This window comes from Mytilus californianus, unplaced genomic scaffold (assembly GCF_021869535.1).
Source record: "Mytilus californianus isolate M0D057914Y unplaced genomic scaffold, xbMytCali1.0.p SCAF_1, whole genome shotgun sequence".
Lineage (NCBI taxonomy): Eukaryota > Metazoa > Mollusca > Bivalvia > Mytilida > Mytilidae > Mytilus > Mytilus californianus.
The window spans coordinates 128,665,691-128,685,417 of record NW_026262581.1 but is presented as its reverse complement, the minus strand read 5'-3'; the positions used below and the strand labels follow the sequence as shown (position 1 = coordinate 128,685,417).

General features: G+C 30.8%; 1 protein-coding gene across 6 annotated transcripts in view; it reads right to left on the bottom strand.

The window, feature by feature from the left end:
* LOC127733914 (microtubule-actin cross-linking factor 1, isoforms 1/2/3/4/5-like) overlaps positions 1-19,727 on the bottom strand; it is a 149,000-nt gene that overhangs the window by 76,974 nt on the left and 52,299 nt on the right. For all 6 annotated transcript variants that reach the window (XM_052243382.1, XM_052243390.1, XM_052243392.1 and 3 more), the window contains 21 exons: positions 17,627-17,733; positions 17,184-17,303; positions 16,452-16,547; positions 16,140-16,270; positions 14,882-15,139; positions 14,272-14,476; positions 13,747-13,875; positions 13,220-13,297; positions 12,222-12,380; positions 10,242-10,712; positions 9,472-9,534; positions 8,694-8,785; positions 8,305-8,419; positions 7,691-7,865; positions 6,987-7,144; positions 6,370-6,530; positions 5,723-5,861; positions 5,158-5,348; positions 4,260-4,419; positions 3,609-3,692; positions 1,571-1,792 (listed from right to left, as the gene is read on the bottom strand). In XM_052243382.1, coding sequence (XP_052099342.1) covers positions 1,571-1,792; positions 3,609-3,692; positions 4,260-4,419; positions 5,158-5,348; positions 5,723-5,861; positions 6,370-6,530; positions 6,987-7,144; positions 7,691-7,865; positions 8,305-8,419; positions 8,694-8,785; positions 9,472-9,534; positions 10,242-10,712; positions 12,222-12,380; positions 13,220-13,297; positions 13,747-13,875; positions 14,272-14,476; positions 14,882-15,139; positions 16,140-16,270; positions 16,452-16,547; positions 17,184-17,303; positions 17,627-17,733 — 3,314 coding nt within the window. The remainder of the gene's footprint in view (positions 1-1,570; positions 1,793-3,608; positions 3,693-4,259; positions 4,420-5,157; positions 5,349-5,722; positions 5,862-6,369; positions 6,531-6,986; positions 7,145-7,690; positions 7,866-8,304; positions 8,420-8,693; positions 8,786-9,471; positions 9,535-10,241; positions 10,713-12,221; positions 12,381-13,219; positions 13,298-13,746; positions 13,876-14,271; positions 14,477-14,881; positions 15,140-16,139; positions 16,271-16,451; positions 16,548-17,183; positions 17,304-17,626; positions 17,734-19,727) is intronic.

Here is a 19,727-nt window from a genome sequence, read left to right as displayed (position 1 = left end):
TCATGTGCTTTATCATGACAAACCAGAATATATATGGTTTAGGGGTGGGGATCTCGACCATTTACAAGATATTAGAACTTTTTCAAATGGCAGGGGGTCGGGATGACCCCTGGGGACTAACCCTGTATATCATTTAAACCATCTTAGCATGACAAACCAGAATATATATGGTTTAGGGGTGGGGATCTCGACCTTTTACAAGATATTAAAACTTTCTCAAATGGCATGGGGTGGGGGTGACCCCTGGGGACTAATCCTGTATATCATTCAAACCATCTTAGCATGACAAACCAGAATATATATGGTTTAGGGGTGGGGATCTTGACCACTTACAAGGTATTAGAACATTCTTAAATGGCAGGGGGTGGGGGTGACCCCTGAGGACTAACCCTGTATTTCATTTAATGGGTTTTATCATTTAGAACATTTTCAATTAAAAAGATTGTGTCTATCACAAAAGGTTTTCAATTTATAATCATTTGAAAATTTTAAAAAATAAAATCCCATAGGGTTCTATAGTAAAACCCTCTTTTGTTTTTGCCCCTCAAAGTACCCCTTTATAAACCCCATTGCACAAACAAAACCCTGATTGCACCACTAGACATGTTAGTCTAACATATTGTGAAACCCTAAGTTAATCTGACAAGCGGTTTTGGAGAATGGGTGCGGACAAGTTCAAATTTAAAAGCGGCGGAAGAGGAAGAGGAAGAGGAAGAGGAAGAGGAAGAAGAATAATAATAATAATAATAAGAACTGAGCAAAAACAATAAGTCTTCCCAAACTTCGTTTGGGAGACTTAATAAAAGACATAGTATAAGGATCTATCTTGGCCCCATATTTCAACTTTGTTGAAACAGATGAACTCATGTAAATTTCATTCTAAAATTTCAACAAGATTTTTTGTTTAGACTTTGTTTCATGATTATGAAATTATGGTAGCCCAAAATTCCAATTTTTTGGGAATATTTTAGTCCATTTATCTGTAAAATATGGGAAAATGAAACAAATATGCTAAAAGTTTTTTTATTTCTTGATCATGAAAAAGTTTCTTTCCAAGTTTTTTAAAACTTCAAAAAATTTAAGTGTTAAAAACCTTTAACCAAAGATCGAGCCTAAATGTTGACAATGGAGACAGAATGAAGGGTTGCTATGTCTTGCCTTTGTAACTTTCATTGAAGGACAATCTTTTGACAAGTGATTTGGAATTTTCCAACAGTTGTTTGTAGTATAAATGACAAAGCTACAATACATCATTAAGGGCTATTCCATTAAAATGTATGTGGGAGGGTAGGAAGGGAAGTTTAATTATAGAATGTGGGTCATGGGTCTTTTTTCAGTATGCGTCTATTACCATTATGCAAAATTATCTAAAAAATGGTTCTTGGTTGTAGGGATATTTTGAAAGTCCCTTCCTACCCTCCCACATACATTTTAATGGAATAGCCCTAAAGAGTATTTTTCTTTCATTCAAGGCAAATTTATTTTTGGCTGATTTGCGTAATTCACATTCATTTTATTGTAATATATTTGTGAGTCAATATTATAAAAGTATTTAGTTGCTATTCTATACCTTCAAATTAACATTTGATTCAGATAAAATCCTTGTAATTTCCTTCAGTCTGTGACTAATCCATTTCACCATATCCATATATTGTTTATTCACTATGTCAAGTTCTGTTTTCACTCGCTCTGCTCCATCCTCTCGTTTTTGTTTCTTTGTCATACTTTCTACAAGGGCAGCATCAATGTCCTCTAAGCTAGTTTTGTACTGACGTAATCTTCTGTCGTAAATCTACAATCAAATTTACAATTTTGCTTATTGAAAACTATTGCATGATATTTTGTGAAATTTCAAAAACAACTTTTATTGTTTGTTTTTATAACTGTTATTTGCATAATTCATATTTCTTTTTAAATCAACATCTTATGTTATAGTTTATTCTTCTTTAAATACAGGCATTGAAATCTTAAAATTCAATTAGCAAAATAAACCTTATTTACCCTTAGTCACACTTTTTATCATTTAATATTATTTATATGCATAACACCAAAATCTATCCTTACAATAAGTGCTACCCATCATATACTCTTGCCTTGGTGACAACAACAAATATTTCCTTTGAAGCATCTTTGAGTGAAAATATATCAACTTTCAACAAAAGTGTTACAGAGCAGTATATTAAGCAAATACTTCTAGTTAGGCCAAGCATAGTTAGCATTTTAATAATTCTAGCACGATATAATATACATGTATAAAGTTGTTTGAAACTGTACATAAAATACACATTTATCATTGAATATATTTTATAGTTTATATAAAAACAGACAAAAAGATTTCACATAATTTTGATGACCCCACCTATTTCTGTATGCCAATATCTCTTTACTATAGGGAACATACCAGATCCTTTACTGATGAAATGCTTCAAGAATATGATTGTAATTCACTAATTACTTTCATCAGATATAACAGCCATATCAGAACTTCTTTTAGCCATTGATAAAATGATATTGTATTTAACAAAAGAAAAGCACTGACAAGTTTGCCTTAAAACTCTCTGTCACTGAAGGAGCTAAGACTAAAACGCACAAAGCCATGCAAGCAAAAGTAGCATCATATAATGCTTTAGATATGGCACTACTTTAGTATATATAATAAAAGCAAAAGCACTGCAATGTCATGAGCACACTACAAAGCCATGTTAAATCTGCAACCATACTACTAAAAATAACCTAATGACTTTCAAAATATATGCCAAAATATGATACTGTATTTGCTGTATAACTGTATGGTTTAATTTTCTTTCAAATATCTTATTCAAATTAATCAGAATTCACAGATAAAGAAAACCAGAATTCAAACTTGTTCAGCAATTTTTTCACACCAAAAAAAAATCAATAAACTGAACTTTTGACAACTTATGATAGACAATATGGTATTTCTACTGATCAGTTGAAAAGGTGTTAACCATAAGCATAGTAACTGTCAGTACTTTGGTAAAATAAATCATATCGTGATGATTTCAAATACCCCCTGAACTAAGGACCTATTTATAGCTAAATGAAATTTAAAACAGCAAATACAGTAGCTATAAACACCAATGAATTGTAATCTATTAACATTTTTATAGCCTATATAATTTAGTCACTGCATTCATATATAAAGTGTACAAATATAATATTTAGTTGCATGGTTATAGTTTAGCATATTATGTTACATACTAGATAGATAAAATCTCACCTCCTTCAGTTTGGGTGACTATCGACGCCATGGTAACCAAAACAGGTATGCGACTACTTACATGGAAACCAACAACTGGTAAGCGACTACTTAGACAAGGGTTGCCCTCCATCAATCGATGGAAGAAGGAAGTAGTCAAGCCGTGCATGAATTGTGCTAAGAAAGGCAAACCCAAATTAAAAGCTGTGCTGTAAGCAAAAACCCTGAAATCAAGGCTCTTATCACAGAAAAAAGTAACAAAGAGAAAAAAAGGAAAGAATTTGGCAGAGAATTAGTAGAGATACTACATAGATCACGCTCACTTTATCACTTGCATACCAACAAGACATATATTCTACTGTTAGTATCTACTAGATTAATTGTATACCTTAGCCTCTCTGATAAATTGTCCTCCATATTTGTTTACTGACTCTAACTGGTGCTGGTGTTCTCCAAGACCATTGTATATTGCCTAAAAACAAATAATGGATACAAATAAAAGACAAAAGAATGAAACATATTACAATATTATTCTTTATTCTATAAGCTCAGGAAATGTTTTGACTAGCAGAAAACAAGACAACTGTTTACAAGAATTTTTGTTCCTAATTTCAAAGATTGAAAATAAGAAAACATGGGTTTTAATGATGATCAGAAATGACAGAATTTTAATGCTGCTATACAGGTATTAACTATAAAAATATCTTTTATATGCTGCACTTTTTTTAAAGGTCAAATCTATCATATACCTTTGATAAATTAATTTCACAATAGAAACTATATAATATAACTGAAAAGCATTATCAATCATTTTGTACATTCTTATTCATCAATGAATCTAAAATTTTCACAATATAAATTAAAATTCTTTGACCAAATATCATTATGTCACCTAAAATCCAAATAATGGACATTTTATGTATGTTATATGGATGAAGCATCATCATATTTATATGGTTCAATCTGTTGCATGTAATATTGTGCAAGCCTAACAAAAGATAGTTGATGGACATATGCATATATGTGGTTTGAACCTTACCATAGATGGTTCAATCTGTTGCTGGACTTCCTCGATATTGTTTGTAAGGGGAGGTAATTGATTAATTTTCATCTGTAGGCGTTTCATCCATTGTTGTTCATCCTTTACACCACTGGTATACAGGGATAATAAGTTAGAGGAAGATTCGAATACTCTTCTCCTGTAATTATATAGATTTTACAATCAAATTTTAATTTTCAATTAATTAAAAAATCTAATTGACACATGTTAAAACATAAATTCTACTGTGTCTATTTAAATTTCTATATGGGTTATAACTATAAAGAAATAAAACTGTTTATCTCCTCCCATTAAGTTAAAAGCCATTTTCTATCAATATAAATTCAATGGCAGTCACTTTGGTGAAGAATGCAATAGGCTTGTGATTGATAAACTATTTTCTTATCCCATGCATTGTTTAAAACTAACCTGACTGAGATAAGCAGGGAGTTGTGTTAATAATACAGCCTTTTCTTAATGTTATGATTTTTAGATCATTAAATCCTTTCACCAAATATATATTTCCCTCATTTTAATTCCTTTTGAACCATTTTGCTCTGGATACTGTATTTTGGTCATAAACAAGCTTCTGTCCCAATTTCATAATATTCCATGTATGTTTGACAAAGTTATTGATGTCCAAAAAAACTTTAACCACAGACTGAACCTAAATATTGATGCCGCCGATAGAATCTAGGATCGCTGCCTCGCATTCGCGAAATTTTAAGCTTGACAAAAAATTAATAAAAAAAAGCCTATCAAAATTTCATAAAAGAAGTGTGAATTAAAAAAAAACCTATCAAATCGTTGACAGTGTGTTACAAAAGTGACAGCCACATACAATAAATTCATTAACTTGATTGTTTCTATTTAAATTTCTATCCTCTAGGAAAAGTACCTTTCAACAATTTGTAATATGATGTGTTCCCATCGTTGTCTGAGGCCATCAACCTCCTTATCAACAGTCTCCAGATCATTGTGACGAGATGTGCCTGGTCGACAGTGTTTTAGAAGAACTCTAAGATTTTCTACATCTTTTGATAATCTATCTAACTTTGGCTGCTGCTGTTGTATAGATGAATCTAAATCCTAGAAAATTAGCCAATGGTTAATGAAAACAAGCTTCAATATTGTAACATCCTTCTGACTTTGACAAAAATATACCAAGTGTTCATAAAAAAAATAACAGTATATGACTTCAAAATGAAAATTAAGGAAAACATGTAATTTAATGTTTTACTTGCCAACATCAATAATTGGTTTTAATGTCAGAAATATCATTTTCACACAAAACTTAAACAGAGCCAGAAAATATATATTTGAAAATCTAAAATCTAATTCTATATCTACTGTTACTTTGATGGAAATAAAAATGAACTTCAAGTAAATCAAAAGATTTTTTTAAAGTTAAATTATAAACAAAAACAGTTTTAAAATATCAACAAAGAGTATTAGATACATACTTGGAGTTCTTCATGAACTTGTCTAAATGTATCCGGATCAGCTGACATGTTGTCATGTGACACCAGAGCTATCTCATAGTCTGCTACTAACTGTCTCATCTGCTCTATGCCAGTTAATAAAGAATCTGTTGCTTTTAATCTGTAAAAAATAACCAATAACTTCCATTACAAATAAATTCTATCATTGTAACAAGAAAAAATGCTTATGAGGTTTCTACCATTGAAACAAGAAAAAATGCTTATGAGGTTTTATACTGGTAAACTATGAAGAGGTATTTTATTGGATATTCCAATAATGAACCGACACATTTTTCTGTCTAAATGAACATTATGCAGAATTTTTCAATCTTTTAAGAATTCAAATTTATATCAGATTTTACAGACCATGCTCAACCATATCTTATGGTAAATTGGAATGGTTTCCATCACATAATTACCAATCTGAGATTCATATTTGACCTTAGTTGTATCGCCCCATTTTGACCTATGTGAGAGGTCATATTGCATTTAAGTGTTTTACTAGTACGACTTTTACCCTGGAAAGGTAAAACTATATATAGGACCACAGCATAATATTTACCTATCGAAGTAAACCCGTGAGAGAGATCTTATTTGATCCCAACGTTGTACCACAGCATGATATTTACCTATCTAAGTAAACCCGTGAGAGAGATCTTATTTGATCCCAACGTTGTACTACAGCATGATATTTTGATTCTGCTATATGAGATTTATGAGGAAGACTTGCATAGGTAGATTTCAGGACATCAACTCCATTCTCTAACTCGCTAGCATTGGCCTCCCATACCTGAAGTAAAACAAGTTTTATTTCAATTCTATTTATTAAACATGTTGTAGGAAGATTTTATTATTCTGATGTAATATCTTACACATTTTGTTTTTTATCATATCAATGAAACCATAATAAGTTCTACTAGTCTTGGCATCTAATTTTGGTTATGTAGCAATTAACGCAACAAACATTACTATGGAACTTTAATTTTTTTGTTAATTAAAAAAATTAATTTGATTCAGACCAGAAAGCTGACTTAACAAAATAAGACTTACCTATTTTTTTATATTCAACATCTATAATAAGTATCTTGACATACTTTTAGTTTTATCTTAAATGACATTTTAAGCTAAACATTTTCTAAATAGATTGATTGATTGTTGGTTGCTTAACGTCCAGTGGCAAATATTTCATGCATATTCAGGACGATTTTCTAAATAGAGGATGTGGTTAATAGTTTATTAATCGAACCTTTTGTTGTTCCACGATATGACGAAGACCAAGTTTGTCACGAGGTAGATGATCCTGGAGTCTCGACATCAACTCCTGTTCACAGTCCATGAAACGTTTATTAAATGAATCAACTTCATGGATAAGCTTCTGATCAGGAGATTTTGTCTTATGTGATTCTGTACAAAATATACAACATAATGTTATAAGTTAAAAAAAAAAAAAAAAAGAAACATTTTATACATAATGATTTTTATTTAAATGACAGTTTTAGTACTCCACATGTCATTCTGACTTTTCTTTTATGTTATTTAAGTTGTATAAGTCACAAGTTTAAGAGCATCTAAACATAAATATGTCTTTTCAAAGTGGTATCCATTTTTTTTGGTTTTATAACTTATCAGTTTTTTTAACATATAACTAACATATGTGGTATTCTTAACATGACATATTGAATAAATACATAGACTTATTGTATAATATGTAATAATCACTGATACATAAAACACGACTAAAAAACATATGGAATTAATACCCCAAACTGTAACAATCATCGTTGAATGAAAAATCTTAACACAGCTAAGAAAAGTGGTAAAATCCTTTTATTAATGAAGAATATGACAATACATGCAAATTATTTTTACATAATTTTTCATTATTTTTAAATCATTTTTGACTTATGGATTAAAAATATTTCTTGGCAACTAGAATAAACAGCTCTTTACCTTCTTCTTGAGCAGTTGCTGAAAGACTTAGAAAGATTTGGTTACATTCTGCTAATTCTCCCCTTAATTTTCTCATTTCATGTGTGGTCTCTCCTACTTCTGTGATTAACTTCTCAGCATCTTCATTTACAGTTCTCCAAAACATCTCCCTCCTTCCTGGCTCTAAACTCATAAACTAAAAAAAAACAAAAAAAATGTAACTAAGTGTCCTTTTTTCAAAACTTAACTATTTACATCATAAGTATTTCATTTTGTGCTAGTACATTACTGCTTTTACTATTCTCTCTAACTTTCATCTTTGTTTTACTTTATAGTGTCTTAGTATAAGATTGTTTACATAATTTAGTTTTCTCAATCTATGCATTATATAATTTAATATGCAAAAAAAGCTGAAGTTTTACTGAATTTTATGTAGATGAGAGAAAAATATTCTGAACACTGAATTTGAAATGTTTCATTGAAATATACCTTTAAAAAAACATTTTAAACATCATGAAAATTTTTCAAAGACATCTCTTTCCCTTTTCTTTTTTAGAGTTCAAACATAGTTGCACTGCAAGGAGGTCCGACTTCTTTTTTAATCTTCTATCAGTGGTTAAAAATAACTTCAATACCTGTTTAAGATCCCAGTTCTTTATGACCCTGACTGTATTCAATATCATGTTGTGTTTAGTGGACCTCTGTCTCATTTTCCATAAACTATGTAAATGTTCAAATTGTACATGAAGCCTACAAAAAACAACCACACAATTTAAACATCAAGGAAGACCAGCGCAAAACAGTTGATTTTTTAAAAGGATTGGCCTTCAACATTCAAGATCTTACAGCAAATTAGTAAATTCTTTTTTGTTAATTTAAGTTGCTTTCAAAATATACCATAATTTGTAGGCAGTAAGATTTTTATTTGGTAACTGTAAATTCTACACATTTGTTTTACATTAAAAGTTTTGTCATCTAAGAAAAAGATATAAAAGTATCATATACCTGTATATGTGTGACCTACCTCTCAGCCTGTGATATGGCATCTTTATTTGGCGGGGGAATGACAAAACATATAGATGGCAACAATTCCTCATCACCATTTGACAATGCAACCTATAATATTGAAAAAATTTTAACCAACCTTATATTTATAGAACTATTGCAATTTTCCTAGAAGAAATTTTTTAAAAGGATATTTATAGGTGTTTTGTTGTTATAAAATCTCAATATTACTAAATTAATGGTGTTTTCTAAATAATGTTCTTCTTTGCACTTTGCAGAGATAAGAAATGTGGCTTATGACTTAAAACAAAAATTTTACCCCCACATTTGTCTTCTTTTTGCAGGTCAGAAACTTGGACAGCAGTCCTTGTTTGCATAATAGTTTTTTTTTCAATTTTAGAATTCGGTGTTAATGGCAAATATTTGGTTCTCTCTGTTATAATTATTCAAAACTTATGTATATATGTTAACCATAACAACCTTGTCAGAAGTTTGACATTTTCTCTCACAAGGTTACAGGTTACAGGAAACATCACTTCAATCAGACACATTATTCACTTTAATAGACTGCCTGCAAATCAGTCTTAATTTTAATCCTAAATGCTGAGTGTTTGGTAGAGAAGCAGAAAGTATCAAGTTTTAAAGTCTTTGATTTTACCAAATTTATGATCAATTAAGTTGACTGTCAATTGTCTAGTTTTAAAATCTCATCCAAAAGCTATCAAAACTTTTAACGCCATATAAAATTCATTCAACTCATATTCCCTGTTAAACAAGTATTTCAATTAACCAATTACCTTCCACTTGGTTCTGCTTGAAGTATCTAATAACTCATATTCTTGTCCTCTCTGTAATATTTCCTGAAACAATATTTTATAGTATAACAAGAATTCATGCATTGTCTTGCTAAGCAAACTCCCCCCATTTTTAATTATCTGAAAACAGGAAGAAGGCATCTAACAGATCCTAAAACTGCTCACACAACTAATCACTGCCCACCTATTTGTGAATAAAATATTGTGTGTAGGTTTCATGAAAGCTATTACATAAATTTAAAACATATAAAAACTCTATTAATCTAAGGATATCTGTATGTCCACAAAAAATTGTACTGTTCTAATAAAGGACATTTGTCTGTAGATGAACATGAACTATACAAACTTTTTGGTGTCTGTATGAACATAAACATGAACTATACAAACCTTTTGGTGTCTGTATGTATATAAACATGAACTGTACAAACCTTTTGGTGTCTGTATATACATAAACATGAACTTTGCAAACCTTGGTGTCTGTATGTACATAAACATGAACTGTACAAACCTTTTGGTGTCTGTTTGTACATAAACATGAACTATACAAACCTTTTGGTGGCTGTATGTACATAAACATGAACTATACAAACCTTTTGGTGTCTGTATGTATATAAACATGAACTGTACAAACCTTTTGGTGTCTGTATATACATAAACATGAACTATACAAACCTTGGTGTCTGTATGTACATAAACATGAACTGTACAAACCTTTTGCTGTCTGTATGTACATAAACATGAACTATACAAACCTTTTGGTGTCTGTATGTACATAAACATTGAACTGTACTTTCAGAGGTAACATGTTCAGTTCTTTTTTCTAATGGAATAACTTCATCACTAGTCTGGATCAAGTTTGCTATTTGTTTATCAAATTCTGTTAACTGTTCTTGCATTTTATGTAAATCACTTATTTGTCTTTTGGCATCATCAATGCTTAAATTTTCTTGTCCATATATTGTATTAAGAAGTTCTGAACATTGAGTCATTTCAGATCCGCACTGTCGACACTCTTGAAAGAACTGATGATAGGTGGTGATAGATTTAACATGGGATTCCAAACATAATGTTAATTGTAACAGTAATGACCACTGTGACTGCATCTCCTCCATGTAGGCTTTTATTGTATCAGCTGCTGGGTGTCGGTCAAGAACTAGCGCTGTTCCTCGCTCCTGTACAGAGTTGAACTGAACTTCTCTCAATTCCAATTCATGGATCAAACTCTGTAACAATAAAAATCATCAAATTAAACCTCATGATATTATTTGTAGCATCAAATATTTTTGTTTTGTAAATAAAACTTTTTTTAAATATTCACTCTTGATACAAATTTAAATCTATTTTGATATGAGGTGAAAAATGTACATTTTCATAGAATTTGAAATTATTTTTCTGAATTTTCAAAAAATTTTAAATAAATATGTGTGGGTATTGGAAATGGACTTGAAGTACAGTATGTCAATAATTTCTGTAAAATCATCAAGTTTTGATCATGCTCTGTGTCAGCAAATGTGATGTGCTATATATAGGTTGACTATCAGAAGCTTAAAAGCCAATAACACTGTTTATAAAAGTTATTTAATTTAAAAAAAAAACTATGAACAAATGCTAAATGAGGGTACTCTGTGAAAATACCCCCCCTTAAAAAATGAAAGAAAATAAAACAAAAACAAAAATGCTAAAATTTGCTATCTGGTACATAGTACTTCTACATATATATCATGGATAGCCTAATTCTTTTTTTTACCATCAATCTTTTGAAAACCAATTTCCAATACAAATATGTGATCTTGTGAACATATTCAATAATTGCTTTCTTTTTAAGCACTATTTATAAACAGTGTTTCATTACGTTCAGCTGTTCACACAGAACATCTAATGAGAGAAGGACACTTACTGAAGAAATCATCTTCTGTACATTAACATTCCAGAACATCCAACAACACTGGTTTATATTGTCAAACTCGGGCAATAAAATATTTGTTATTCTCAAAGTCAATTTACTGGCCTAACAACATGCAAGTTCTAAAAGCAATATTACATCATGCCTATATTGGACTAACCATTGAGATAGAACGGAAATCATGCATGGTGATGAAGTGACATTGATATTTGGAGTTTTTGTATAATATTTTTTGGAAAAGAATGCTTTTAGTTGACACTCTAAAAGATAGCGTTAGTTACAAATGCCTAACATGTAAACACTCAAACCTTTTGAAGTGGTGACTGAAAATTTCAACAAACCAAATTCATTAAGCAACTTAATACTAATCCTGGGATGGTAACTAAATTCATTGTAACCCTTGGAAACAACCTACATCCAATTCCATTGATAATGTGGAATACTCTCAGAATCAACGTTAAGCATAGTGACATAGATATTTAATTTTTTATATGTAAATTTTCATGATTATAATAATGATGTGTAATGTTTTGTTGGTTAAAATTATTGCTAAATTTTTCTTGAGTGAAATAATTGGCAGCAAAATGGTGAAAGACTAGTGATCTTTAACTGTGTATGTTGGCCAATCACTTTTTCAGTTGACCAATGACATGCTGAAAGCTAGATTGTTATAATTGCCTATACAATAATATATAACTTTTTTTTCAGGTTTTTAATTTTTTTTTTATTCTGAAATATATGTTTTATTTACACAACTATTTCATTATTTGTGTATGTGTGTGTGTAATTTAAATTCAAAGATATATAAGCCTTATATGATGATAATTACCTTATAAGCACCATCTGTGGTGTGAGGGTCTGTATTCATGTTTATTTCTCTTGTAACTTGTTGGTCTTCTTTGTCATTCAACCAGATCAGTTCCTGCATGGCTGTCTGTAAGAATTCTCTTAAAGAATCCAAGCTTCTGGAACGTCTAGTTGAGGTTTTCTAGAATTGGAACATTTTAAAACCAATAAATATTTACATATAACATAAAATCAGGATTCATGCACATTTTCATCATAAAATAGAAGGACATTTAAAGGAATTTCATAGCATAATTTTCCAATTTTCAAGGACCAGCTGTTCAATTTTCTAGCTCTTACAATAAAAGTAATATTCACACAATCATTATATGACCAGCACATGAATTCATGATCTATATTCTTTAAAAGATTGATCTGATTATTGTTTGCTTTATGTCCATTGGCAAGTATTTCATGCATATAAATCGAATAATTATAAAATTCTGTTTCTTCTGTGTTAAACATATGTTGATAATAATCAGTGTAGCAAAGACTCTCAAAAACATTATTTTTCAACTTTCAACTATTTAACAAGATAATGACTTTTATTATTATTATTATCAATCCATATAAAAAGTAATTTAGTGTGGACTGAAACCATTAATTCCAGAACAGTCAATAAGCCGTTTATCCCGCATAGGATTATTGAACAATTAGGTTATCAAGGACTTTCAAGTCTTTCATTTTCTTACTTTCGGTTTCTAGTACTTTTGCAATTTCTATACAAACCCTGTTTTATGAAAGCTATTTACCACAAAAGTAGCAAACATCTGCTCATAATCAATGCAGATTCATTACATAATAAATGAATCTACTTATTAATTAAACACAATTTTCCTACATCATTATATTCCTATTGCTTTTCATATTACATACTTAATTACGGCAAATATTATAATGTTTGAGAAGTCACTTTAATTTGTGTTATTACATCACTGACAGAGACAATTACAATTCAATTATCTTACTATAAGAACTTACTATTAATAAAGAATAAGCCACTTCGACTTTAGATAACCATTCTGCATATAAGTTCTGATCTTCTGGTGATAAAATTCTCTGTAAAAAATAACTTGTTGTTACTAATGACATAGTGATAACAATCATATAATAGATACAGTGTGAAGGAGATGTGCATTTACAGCTTAGAAAAGGTCACAAATAATATAGTTTTCAAGAACATAATATACTATGGTATAGGCTAATTCTGAAAACATCAGGTTATAATCTTTAGATTACTCTTTTCCTTATATTGTTTAAAAAGTAAGGACATGTAGTGTGATTGCCAATGTCTAAGGACGTGACATCGTATCCAATCAAGATCATAATCAAGACAACTATTCGACAGCGTCCAAATGTCATAGATGTAAACAGATATAAGTCACTGTACAGTTTGTATATTTGTGTAAAACTTGTATTGATTAAACAAACAATTCAGAATATTTTTTGTTGGTTTATAAATGATACCAATTACTAAAACCTGCTTTGATACCAAAGTTACAACTCACCCCATCTGAAATGCATTTTTCAATTTCTATGCGAAAGTTTTGTATTTGTTGATGCTCTAACTGATGAGAACTACAAAGGGTTTCTACGGTAGATAAATCTGTACCGTATTCTCTTGACTCGAGCTCTGCCTGCAATACAACAAAACAACACTTATACTTCATTACCAAGTCAGATATTGAACTCTTCTTTTCTTCCTATTCTCCTGACAACAAAATCTTATAAAAGTTCTCATTAATGAATTGAAAAAAATACTTAACTCTTTAATATTGTAAATACTGATAAAAAGACAGAACTAAAATAACTCACTAAGTACTGATAAATTGAACTCATGCTTAGAGTAAATCAAGAGAGCCAGTTTTAAAGTTTCCTTTAGTGTGTTTACTTTTACTATGCTGTATTGTTTCTTTTAAAAGTACTACCATTTCGCTAAAACACATAGGAAAATGCACTTTTTTCTTAATATTTCTTATTTCCTTTTTTTTTTCAAATGGTGGTGATTCATTGAAAATCCAGTTGTACATTACCTGTTTATTTTCTACCCATGACAAACATTCATGAACATGTTTAAATGTTGGGTTCATATCTGTAGGTCTAATTTCTGTTACATATTCTCTCCTCCTGGTAACGGTCACTCCCTCCTCGACATAGGACTTAGATATAAGTTTCTGTACAACTTCACCAAACAGCTGAGTTCTTAACTGTGATACTCTTGACTTAATGGAGGAAACTCTAGTAACACAAAATTTAAAAGATAACAATAACAAAGAAATAAACTAAAATTCTAAAATCAATTGCCTTAATTTCTTGAAAATGTAATTAATATCAATATTTGCCAAATATTAATGTATTTTTTGAAAATCATGGCACTGGGTACGTAATGTTTGGTATTTGAAACATAGGAAGATTTTGTGGTTCACCGTATTACTGATGGAGAAAACCAATATGATTTTTCAGTCATTTTATCAAAAAATCTCTCCATTTGTTAGATAGTTTCCTAACAATGTCTAAGTTGTAATGTAGTGATTTTTAAAGATTGATGTTTTGTACAACTTTCCCTGTCTCTTATTTTGACATTTGTACTTTTCATCTTTGTTGAATCTAGAGGTGTTTATCATTATTGACATTGTAGCATACCTTCTGCTTAGCTGTTCTGCAGTAGAAAACCTTCCATCTTGGAGGGCTTGTACATCACGAAACATACTGCGTGCATTCTCCTCAATATTACGAAGGGCCTCATCAAGGGCATCACATTTACGTTTGGCTTCATGTGGGTGAACAACATCAACTCGACCTTGTTCTTCATACACTCCAATTGCAACCTCGTCTAACTTGTCCTCTTGGTATTTACAGTCTCGGTGAAGCTTCTCTGCCAATCTTTGTAACCTTTCAAGTCTAAGATCAAATGATAATTGGATTAAATGTTGGTCTTTTTTAATTGTAATACATAATGACCATTCAAGAATTTTATACATAATCAATTGAGAAAAAAGTGTATCAATTAATGGAGAATTGTGTGATAAATAATTTTAAGTGCATTCAACATATTGAAAAATTCAAAGTATCTGCAAATAGGAAGTAGGTATCCAACAGATAAAAAAAGTGCTGACACTTTTCAGCTCATCAATGTCAAGCTGCTGACCAAATATAAAGTCATTATATTCTCTAGTTTTTGAGAAAAGTGTGATGAAAATATTTGTTGGACAAACCTATGGACAGAGCAATAGACAGAGAATCATAGTAAAGAGAGGACAAGGTGATTACAATATAGCCCCTACTTCTAGAGTTGGGTATAATAATATGCAGATTTCTACTTAAAAAAATAAATGGAGAATGTGTCTTTGCGGCAACAGATGCACACGCTTGTAAATATGCACAAGTCAACTTCCACATACAGATGCAGAATACATGTAGTTAAGACTGTTTTGTGATTATAATTATGCATTGTGTATAAGTTTCATAATATTTGGTGGAGGCAAACTAAAGTTAGAGAACAGAAATGACAAATTCAGCAATTTTTATGTTTATAAAGGGCATAACTCATGAACGGTAAATGTGATGCCACCCAATTTCGAACCTGATCTGTGTTTTGTGGCAATAAGCATTGTGTATAAGTTATACAAGATTTGGTTGAGGCAAACTTAAGTTAGAGAATGGAAACCAATTTTGGGGACGTATGGACAGGAATGGATGGGACGATCGAGAAGGACAGGACAGACAAGGGTAACACTTAACGCCCCGTCCACTACGGCGGGGGCATAAAAATCAAATATATATACACTATTCATATATTTACTATTGCAATTGCACTTTGGTTGACACTGTGTTTAAGGCCAATAATGAAAGACTATATGATTAAGAGGACCGGATACATAATGTTTCCTTTAATTCTTACCTGACTACTTCTGACTGCACTAGGCTGTCCCTTTCTTGTTGGGCAAATGTAAATCTGTTCCAAAGTCTGTTGATATTATCGGGGTGGAATTCATCAGGGATACCCATATCTCCTGTGCTTGGTCCCAGACCCTGCAATGTAAAGTATATAGGTCCATGATTTTTATGATGACCAAAACAATTGTCTGTTTAATGAATATTAGGTGATTAAAAACCAATTTAAAATGTTTTATCTCGATACAGAAATGTTAAAACATGCATATTTCATCCCTTAATAATTTCTCTGTAATTGAAGCCAAAGAAGACCTTTTACCTGTATTTCATCATATATGCGTAGTAGTTTTTGTTTGGTGTCAAGTCTTGGTGGAATGTCTTCTGTTCTAAATCTTTTGCATTCTGCTAGCACAGACTGAAACAGAAAATATAACAGATTATAAAATATAGAAATTATATGCTTCCAAAAGATTTTATTCATTTCATTAAAACAATGTCAGATTCTTGTTATGTTAATATTGACTTCTGGAATGAAAGTGATCAATTTCTCAAAAAGTTTTTAAAAAAAAATTTGGCTACAGTTAATTCATTTTTTACTATGTGTTTCATTCCTGAATATTTTTATTACTTTTTAAATCACTGAACATTAAATCAATGAGAAGTTGGGAACTGACACACAAATCTGTATCATCTATTGCACTATCTTAACTATGTGTTTTAATCTTAATTCCAGGCACTGAACTCTTTAACAGAGATCAAGGTCAACGAAACATCACAGATGCACATGTAATCCATATAATAAATTCCCATTTCAAATATCTTTTTTATTATTTCTGACATAAGACCATATCCAAAAATTAAAAACCTATTATGTACAGTAACTGGGTAACACAACTAATCTGGAAACTGTAACCTTGCCACAAGGATAAATGACAATGACTGGCTGACAACATGTTTGATGTATGTGCTTACAGACTGAAAGACATGTATAAATTAAATCAATATGCCACAATATAGGCCATACACATTATGTTCCTTCATTGACACTCACTCTCATTTCTATCAGTGTTGTTGGAAATGTCTTGTCCATCATAATGTTGGTTGCTTCCTTTAGCCACATACATAATGAACTGGCTAAATCTCGGTATTCTTCTTGTTTTATTTGACGTTCCTGCAAAAAATATTGAAAAGTATTAAGTCAGATTCAATTATCAGACAAGTACTACTGGGGTGTTTTATTCACAGGAGGGATACACAAATTTATCATTAAGACTACTGGCAACATACTGTACATGGCAAACATTGTCACATAGGAATACTTTTATAATCTCATTGTTTTTGAATTCCTTTCTCATGTAATGTTTGTACTTCAAAAAATAGCTAAGGAAACACATTGCATAGAGAGAGCACATTTAAACACATACATTATTATGTAATGTTTATTCCATAATCTGCACCTTTAAGAACAAAAAATATAGCATATAAAACACTTACATTATCACGTAATGTTTGTTCCACACTCGGCACCTCTGGGAAAACATCGTACAGTGAGGACACATAAGTAATAATAGACTTCTCATCTGGCTCTGACACATCCACATCTAAGGAACAAAACAAACATTATACTAGCTTTGTTATGGAGAGTTAAAATGTCAACCAGGTCCACATCTGTGATAATACAACTATGTATACATGATACATCCGTAGCTATTTTATTTGTGTACTATATACAAACAGTGATAGTAAGTTGATCTCATAAGCAGAACCAAAAAAACAACTGTTGTGTTGATGTCAGCTCTTTGCTAGTCTCTCTTAATTCTATACACAACTTGACAAGGACTCAGGTGAGATTTTGAGCTTGACATCAGGGTACAGGCACTTGTTTACAGTTAAACCTCTGGATGTCTTTTTCTGGTTTTGTCATGCAATTAAGTTGCTGAATCATGAAATATACTTTTATTCTTTCTTTAAGGGGCTTTTGGTATATATAATTCATAAAAATTGCAGTAGTCAGTTTGTCCTGTATTTTACAGAAGGACAGTCAATTATTAGAGTCCTCAACCTACTAACACTCTGTTTTAAGGATCTCTGATCACTACCTACTTAAATAATAAATAATTCATCATAATTAATTTGCCATGAATTACAAAACTTAATGACAATATGTAAAGTGATACTTAATACAGTATCCTGTATGTACCATACAACAATAAAAGTTTATAGTCCATTAGTTCCCTAGTAATTGATATCCCTCATATAAACAATTGACAGCCAAAATCTACATTTTCAGTGAGGTAAACAAATATTAAATCTCAAATTTCTACTTATTGAATACAATGACCCTATCTATTAATATTCAATAATGTTAAATGGCCCTTATATTTGTCAGTCTATTTAAGATAAAATTTTTGTTATGAAAATCAAGAGAACACAAATAATCAGCAAAGAGCAACGAGTACTGTCAGATATTGAATTTAAAAAGACTTGTAAGCTGACATAACTAAAACACTGATGTAGAGTTGTAAAGTTTTAACAGCTTAAATAATTTGCAGAAGTTGTTTTTGTGGTTTGTTCATTAATTTTCCAGGACAGGTATCTTTGTAATGGTGCTTGCTTGTTGGTGAATACTCCAAGAATGCCCATGCTGAAATGTCTCGCCTGTTTTACTTATCATTGAATTTAAGTTGAAGTCTGTGGTATGAAGGTTTTACTACAAGTATCACAAAAACTTAACTTTATCAATGTTCTAACAGACATGTACCCCTTACAATCATTCCATACTACAAACACTGATCCATGAAATGAGGTCAAATTCAGGTGAACCCTGTCTGACAGACATGTAGACCTTGCAAGGAGCCCAAATACCAAATATAATTATCCTATTACTCATAATAAGTGAGTATTACACATGACAAAAAAACTATATTTTTTTTTCAAGCAGTAACTGAACCATGAAAATGAGGTCAAGGACATTGGACATATGACAGACGGCAACTTTGCAACATAAGATATCTGCATACAAAGTATGAAGCATCCAGTTCTTCTACTTTCTAAAATATAAACTTTATACAAATAGTTTATGCTGTCGCTGTCACGGCTGTAAGTCTGTAATCCTTAGGTCTCGCATTCTGCAACTTTCATCGCAAACGAGATAATAAACCATATAACAAATATCAACATTTTTAATACTACACAAATGTATCTTTCAGAATATTTGTTTGTTAAGGTAGATCATAAGTATATACTTTTTGAGATAGAATTTTCTTATACTTTGCCAAAAGGAAGATTTTACTATGCTTTTTTCAAAAATATAATAAAAAGGATGGGTCACCGTGCTATTTTCCAAGCTATGAGTCGTTGAAAATTGCCTAAATTTGGTTAGATTGTTCATGAAAAAACACATTTGTGTGCATAAAAAAAATTCTATGAGATAGAATATTGAAATAAATTGTAAGAAGATAGGTTTTATAATATGTTTTAAGAAAATAAAAAGAAAAAATGGTGTCACCGAACTTGGTTTCTTGCTACATGTAAAAATTAAAAATTTCCCTATCAGTCCAGTATATATTTTTTACTAAAAGAGTTATCTCCCCTT